Source organism: Chelonoidis abingdonii, chromosome 8, assembly GCF_003597395.2.
Source record: "Chelonoidis abingdonii isolate Lonesome George chromosome 8, CheloAbing_2.0, whole genome shotgun sequence".
NCBI classification, from domain to species: Eukaryota; Metazoa; Chordata; order Testudines; family Testudinidae; genus Chelonoidis; species Chelonoidis abingdonii.
In genome coordinates this window covers 92,897,857-92,905,265 of record NC_133776.1, presented here as the reverse complement: position 1 = coordinate 92,905,265, position 7,409 = coordinate 92,897,857, and the positions used below count along the sequence as shown (strand labels likewise).

The 7,409-nt window shown below is 47.8% G+C and overlaps 1 protein-coding gene across 1 annotated transcript; it reads left to right on the top strand.

Moving 5' to 3' along the window:
* Positions 1–1,879: 1,879 nt before the first annotated feature.
* SLC25A5 (solute carrier family 25 member 5) lies at positions 1,880–6,272 on the top strand. The gene is made up of 4 exons (XM_032767046.1): positions 1,880–2,091; positions 4,283–4,769; positions 4,903–5,043; positions 5,867–6,272. The coding sequence occupies exons 1-4, from the start codon at positions 1,981–1,983 to the stop codon at positions 6,022–6,024; spliced, it is 897 nt and encodes a 298-aa protein (XP_032622937.1). The 5' UTR covers positions 1,880–1,980; the 3' UTR covers positions 6,025–6,272.
* Positions 6,273–7,409: the final 1,137 nt, after the last annotated feature.

Sequence of the window (7,409 nt, the reverse complement as noted above, 5' to 3'; positions counted from 1 at the left end):
TCTGCTACCTTAGTACTTTCTCCCAATTTAATTTTCCTAGAATAATCTTGATCTGATTATTTCCCCTCAGGTAGGAGCACTTTCATAAACAATTATATTAATTTCAGCAAAACTCAAAGCTGTACACTGTGCCTTACCTACAGGTTTATTCATTTGTAGATGACAGGGGGAGCAATCAGATTCTTAATATCCTTATTTAGGTCACCAATAGGCTTGTCCTTTATATTAATGTTCCATTTTTAAACAAAATGTAGAGGGTTAATAAATGATTAATTGTTTTCATAAATGATCAATTGATAGCCTAGCAAGTCAATCAGTTACTTGTAACCATCTTTTAACACCTTCTCCTGATGTGCTTATAACCATCTATATTGTAACATAGTTATATTTTGTTAATTTATAAAGTATGACCCCAAACACTAAGCCATACACCACCCCTAAAGACTATGCCGGGAGTATTTCACACAGCAATGAAATGAAACACTGCTTGTATAGAATGCCAAACCTGTCTAAGTATGTCCAATGGCATATAAGAAATGAAGAATACCATGAAAGTGGAGAGGAAACAGGTAGGCAGAATGTATCTGAGGTGAAATTTGGATAGAGGTCCAGGCTTTAGCATCCTACACTAACAAAGATATCAGGGAACATCTAAAACTGAGATCTTGATCCTTTGTATTAACATCCCAGCTGCTGACCACTCAGTTCCCCGTACTGACTGCTCACTCCACTAACTGCGTATTGGAATCACACACCCACACCCCACAGGCACACTTATCTTTGTTCTTTACCCCGTCAGTTGTTCAGTTAAATGAGAGTCCTAAGGCTGATACTTGTTTTATTGTATAGTCACGGGCAGGCTTTTGGGCATGGACCCCTTGTCTGAACAGTTAAGCTGGCACTGTAACCTAAGCCTCTGTGACCCTAGGAAAACTGATTTTGCCCAAGCTTTCTGGCAAGAAATGATGGTTTTATGAAAGACATGAAAGCTCACTTAGTACATTCCCATAATGCATGTGTGTGGAGTAAAGCCTTAAAGTTTCTCCTGATCAGCTGTGAAAGGAAGAACTGATGCTATTATTTGCTGGTCTTGTTCATTCATAGCTTTCTATTATTTCCTGTTTATGAGGTGGGGTTTTTTTTTTACATTTTTTTAGAACTGGAGATTAAAGTCATGTACCACGTTTGATGGCTTGAGTGTGATGTAAGAAAAAGTGGACTGGACAAAGACACTGAAAAAAATATGCAGGGAACAGACCTTCACTGGAAGGTTCCTGGATGAGATTAAGATTTAAAGTGGGCTGTTATACTTCTGCCCTCTCCCCCAGAATTGGAGAACTCTGAGGTGACCATGATTCTGGGAAGCATCTCCCACACCATGTGCACCTCGGGGCCCAACCCTCTTCTCTGCCCCCTAGGCAGCGTGATCAGTGACTCAGGCCTGATGCTGGGTTTTGTGGGGGTGCTCCCAGGCCCAACCCTGTTTCCATGGCGACAGTGTCAGAGGCTGATGCAGGCGTTGGCAGATACACTCCGCTCTGTGCTTCCCCGGGGGTTGCCTAGGAACAGTCTCTCGCTTGGCGTCACGCACTGAAACTCAGAGCAGACCCTCCCCTGCAAACCCTGCCCAGGGCACAGAGCCCAGCCTTGCCCTGCCAGGCCCCCCACGCCCCTGATGTTGCAGACCCCACCCCGACCCACTGAGCTATTGACAGGCCCCACCGTGTCACGTGGGGGGAGGTGACACCCAATGCCCCCCCACTCTCAGCCAGTCTCTCCCCGGCCCAGCCCTTCTGCTCCAAGCCAATCAGCGGGGTGGGAAGGTGCCGTGCGTCGCTCCGAGAGCCTCATCCCCGCTTGCTGGAGCTCGGGGGTTGTATATAAACCAGCCATTTCAGTGGCTCGGCCTCAGAGCCCGCGGGTTCCCCAGCAGCCGCCTTTTGTCCCCTGGTTCTAATTTATTAACCTGTCCCCGTCGCCATGGCCGACGCCGCCCTGTCCTTTGCCAAGGATTTCCTGGCCGGGGGAGTGGCCGCTGCCATCTCCAAAACAGCCGTCGCCCCCATCGAGAGAGTGAAGCTGCTTCTGCAGGTGGGTTTGGGGGGGGAACGTGCCCCGGGGCGGCAGCGCTTGCATGCGCGGGGCGCTGGGGTCTCGCCCCTGGGGATGAATGGGCTCAAGCCCGGCTCCTGCCAGGGCTCAGTGCAGGTGGGCGGGCCCCGAGTGTCCTGGGCTCGGGGCAATACCGGGGCCGGGGTGTGTGGACGGGACCCGGCTGCGGCTTTGTCTGGAGCCGGCCACATGGTGCATCCGCGAGCCAAGGAGATGCCGGGGCGCATCCGCTTTCCAAGGTCGCCGCAAGGAGAGAGAAGGCCCGGGCATCCCGGGGCAGGAGCCGCCTCGGCTTGGGCGAGGGGGGCGAGGCTCCGCTGCCAGCACGACCTCCGCCACCCGGTCTGTGCCTGGGGCGAGGCTCCGCTGCCAGCACGACCTCCGCCACCCGGTCTGTGCCTGGGGCGAGGCTCCGCTGCCCTCCGTCCGGCCTCGCCCTGCCCAAGGAGACGGTCTTCTTGGCGCTGCGGGCGGCCGGGCCCCATCGGGCCCGGTGTGCCGGGCTCCGCGCGAGCTGGGGCCTCTCCCTCCCCAGCCCGTGTGGGGTTCCCAGGCGGGGAGAAGCCGGGCAGAGCCGGAAACCACCCGCCTGCCTCGATCGGCTGCCGGAGCCAGCTAGTTCCGCTTATGCAATCGGTGCCGGCTCCGCGCGGAGGGGGGGTTAGCGCAGCCTCCGCCCCGGCTCCTTCCCTCCAGGCTGGAGGCTTCTGGAGGCTGCATCCTCCTCGTGCTCTGGGCCCAGCTGCGCCCCCTGGCCCAGCCATGGGGACTCAGACCCCCGAGTGAGCCTCTGTTGACTCTCCGCGTCCAAGCATCATGCGGTAAAACCAGCGCGCACAGCCAAGGGCAGGCACGATACCCAGTGTGAGGAAAGCAAAGACGCTGGTACATAGAGAAGCCCGGTGACCTTCCAGGCCACGCGACCCCACTTCCCCAAAAAGAAAAAGTCAGGCTACTAACTTAGCTTGTCTCCAGAGTAGACAGCATATGCAACTCTGATCTGGGCTGGATCACGGTAAATTGCTGTCTTTTAGGTAATATGGAAAAATCCAGTGTAGCAAAGCATATTTTGCTGTTGAAAAGAAATTCACATGCAGTTCTGCTCTCAGGATGCTCTTTCTGACTGTCCCCCACTAGGTAATCCTCCTTAGTGTGAAACTTTCATTAGAATGATGTGACAAGTGCATGGAGGAGGGCTGCTCTAGAAAATCCTACCACTTTTAAATGGAGCCAGAAAGGTCTTTATTACCAGGCCACCTTAAGACGATAGCACTTCCTGTTTCTGGGTCAAGTGAATGGCAGGTGATAACCTTGGAATTCAGCACTTACCATTTCTGCATTCCAGGAGTTTATTGCACTGACATCTGCTTAGAGGACAGTAAAGCTTGTCACTGAAGTAGCCTGAGACTTTCATGACACTCTGCTGTAATTAGGCTTGGCAAACTTAATTTTTATTTATGATTTTTGACCAATTATATTAATCTTAAATTGATAAAAATGCCTTTCACAGTTGTAGGGAAATTATGGGAGGTCAGACAATTATTTAATGACAGAAGTCAATGAGATTCAAAAAGTTAAAGCCTTACAACCATGAACACAAACTGTTAGGATATCATGGAGTAAATATCCTTAACACAAACTGTGGTCTCAAGCAGCATTTTTCTTATGTTGCTTTATCTGTAAGTTGTGATTGTTAATTGTGTGTGTGAAGTGAAATCATCATTTACTGCTACAAATATAATCCTTCCACACTTAGTTATGACGAGCAGAGTTCAACAATAACTCTCACTCTAGCTTTGTTTCTTCACCAAATTTAAGAGATCCACACTTAATCTTATCCTCATTCTTGTGTACTAGTAATTCATGTTTCCACTACCAAATCTGTCTCATTTTTATTTATATTTCCTTTAGCTTCATAGGACCAGGCTTATTTCATTTCATAACAAGCTTTCAGCATTTCTAGCCTAAACAGATATCCTTCAAATTTACTTCATCTCTGTAGGGAAAGATGGTCTATCCAGATCCTGGAATCAGATACTAATTATTAAATGCAAATTAAAGCAAACATTTCTACCAAGTGAAAACAATGAAATGTCATAAATCCAGATAGTCAGGCTTGTAATTTTATCAGCACAATGATGTTAATCCATCTTGATGTACTGTTTTACAGGTGCAGCATGCAAGCAAGCAGATTGCAGTAGACCAGCAATACAAGGGCATCATTGACTGTGTTGTCCGTATCCCCAGAGAGCAGGGTGCCCTGTCCTTCTGGCGTGGCAACCTGGCTAATGTGATCAGATACTTCCCTACTCAGGCCCTCAACTTCGCTTTCAAAGACAAATACAAGCAGATCTTTCTGGGTGGTGTTGATAAAAGAACCCAGTTCTGGCGTTACTTTGCTGGTAACCTGGCATCTGGTGGTGCTGCTGGTGCTACATCTCTGTGTTTTGTGTACCCTCTTGACTTTGCCCGTACCCGTCTGGCAGCTGATGTGGGTAAAGCTGGAGCCGACAGAGAATTCAAAGGTCTTGGTGACTGCCTGGTCAAGATCTTCAAGTCTGATGGTCTTAAGGGCCTGTACCAAGGCTTCAATGTATCTGTTCAGGGTATCATTATCTACAGAGCTGCATATTTTGGCATCTATGACACTGCAAAGGGTAGGTCCTTTGAACTAACGTCTTAAAATGCATAGGAAGCTAGACAATAATATTAAGGCTTTTAGAAGGAACTGTAGATTCTAATGCAAAACCAGATTTACTTTGGTGTTATAGCATCTCCTCCCTCCCATAGGAATGCTTCCTGACCCAAAGAACACCCACATCGTTATCAGCTGGATGATTGCTCAGACAGTTACTGCTGTTGCTGGTTTGACCTCCTATCCATTTGATACTGTCCGCCGTCGTATGATGATGCAGTCAGGGCGTAAAGCAAGTATGTATCTAATGCCCATGTAGAACATAATGGGGGTGGGCATTCCCAAAGAAACATCTCTGTCCACAGATGCAAGATAGGTGCAGAGGACTCTACGTCTGTGTTCCATGGCCCATGGGATCAGAAGGGTTTGGGCAGGCAGGACTTCATGGTTAAGAAGTGGGATCTTGTAAATGGATGTTGGTTTCATTTGATGCCCTGGCTAGCCAGATTGTCTATTGCTTTTGCAGTTGTACCACTCAGAGTACAAGTCCTCTCAGTGCTCTGGCGAGACATATGCTCTCCATTTATAGGAGGAATAGTCCATCTTTCCCAGAATGTGCTGCAAATCAGTGGCTGGACCAGGATTAGAGCTAGAGTTCCTTGTTCCATGAGACCAAGGAGCCCTTTTGCTAGAATACATCCAGACACTCTATTTGTTGAATATAAACAAGCTGGAGGAGAACTCACGGCAGATTGTGGTGCTTCCTAGTATAAGCCATGAGGATGGGAGAGCAGCATATCTCCTGGGGTGACTTGCAGTGAAGACTTGCCTTTATGCAGCTACTAAACACAAGCACTTGAGATGTTAGTGCAGTTGCTACAGACAGTAAAACTCAAATTCTTGCTTATTACATCTCAGGATAGACATGAGATGCCGTTAGTGGTGCAAGTGTAGTAAAAGATCATTCATGCTGGTAAACAATTAAATGCCTAATAACACTAGAGCACAAGTCCAGAAATGTAATTCCTTCAAAGCTGGAAGCCTTGCTGAGCCACTACTGTCATGGCCAAAATCCTCGTCCGGGTGACTGCTCACTAACCATCTCTGTACTTTCCACAGCTGAAATCATGTACTCTGGTACAATTGACTGCTGGCGAAAAATTGCCCGTGATGAAGGGTCCAAGGCGTTCTTCAAGGGTGCATGGTCCAATGTACTCAGAGGAATGGGTGGTGCTTTTGTCTTAGTATTGTACGATGAAATCAAGAAGTACACTTAAGTAACTTCCTCGTGTGAACCGGCATGTTGTATTATGTAACTTACTCTGACCATTCATGGACTGTCGAAACTCTATCAATTACAACTGGTATCCATACTGTTTGGCAAAGGGCAGCTGTCATGCTCACCTGACCTCTGTCTTTATCAAGTCATTCCCCTGATGATGGGACTCAAATGTTTTTATTTCAGGCACTCCTGTTTAAATAACAAGTCTGAGGGAAATAAAAAAAAAAAAAAATCCAGAACCAACTCTACTAGTGTTGTACTTGCTTTACCTCTTCTCAGTAAACTCTGCTTCAGCTGCAGTGAGGAAAATGCTGGAAGAAGCATAGTAGCACTTTGAGGGGGTCTAAGGGGATGTCATAGTCCAGGTAAATCTAAATTCTAATGCTTGTGCTATTAGGAAAGTGTTGAAATAACTGGCTAATCCACAAACAGGGCATATGTCTTGTGATGTACTCTCTGAAGAGGGTATGGAAAGGGATGCTACCTAAATATGACTGTTTCCTTTAAAGCCACAATCTCCTTCAAAACTACAACTTTCTGAACAATCCCTAGTATGTACAGGCCTTGTCTGCACTGGCATCTTAATTCAAATCTCTGTGGCACTCCAGTGCCTGTATAGATAAGGTAGCTGTTAAGTGATAAGAAGCCAGCAGTGCCTGGCTGTGCCCCCCTGCCCAGTGGTGCTGGTGAAGGCTTGAGCTTTAAACTAGCCACTCTCTAGGCAGATAAGAGGAGCCAGAAATGGTTTAACCCATGTCTGATGGAGCGAGAACTCCAAGTGACAGGTATGCAATGGCATGAGGGAGTAACTCACTTGGAAAACTAGTCTCTGAGTAAGAATTTCAAGGAAGTGGCTGAAAACTACTGACTCCATATTTAAGAACAAAACCAAAACAGTCAGGTATGGGTATGTCCTCCCTGCAGAGTTAGCTTGAGTGATTCACACCTGATTGTGAGCACCTAGGATGGTCATCTTGCCCAGCTGTGAGCAGCCACTCAGCAAGGCTTTATGGAAGTGTCCACTAAAGTGTATCCAGGCTCAGGTGAGGCACTAGGCCTTGTGGGGGACTATCCTCTGCTTAGTGCTGCAGTAAAATGAGCCACTCTTATTCCCTGTGAATTAGGGGAGAATGTGGGGAACCAGGAGGAGTTATGGGAAGGCAATAGAGAGCTGTGCCCACAAAAGGGAGTTGGTCTAGTGACACACCCCAAGTGTGAGCACTGTGTTTATGTAGAAAGCAGCCCTCTGTGTGAGGGAGAGGTTTTTGTGCATGGAGGGGAGCTGGGTTAGGGGTCAGTCTGGGTTAACTGCAATGAAGACCAGCCCTCATAAACATGAGCTCGCTTCCTTTGGATTACATAGCCTACTAAAAATCAACA

Bases quoted from the DNA above. Each gene is read 5' to 3' on its own strand.
- SLC25A5 (XM_032767046.1), top strand. From the start codon at position 1,981: ATGGCCGACGCCGCCCTGTCCTTTGCCAAGGATTTCCTGGCCGGGGGA. The intron at 2,092-4,282 runs GTGGGTTTGGGG...ACTGTTTTACAG, and splicing joins GAGTGAAGCTGCTTCTGCAG to GTGCAGCATGCAAGCAAGCA. The intron at 5,044-5,866 runs GTATGTATCTAA...TACTTTCCACAG, and splicing joins GCAGTCAGGGCGTAAAGCAA to CTGAAATCATGTACTCTGGT.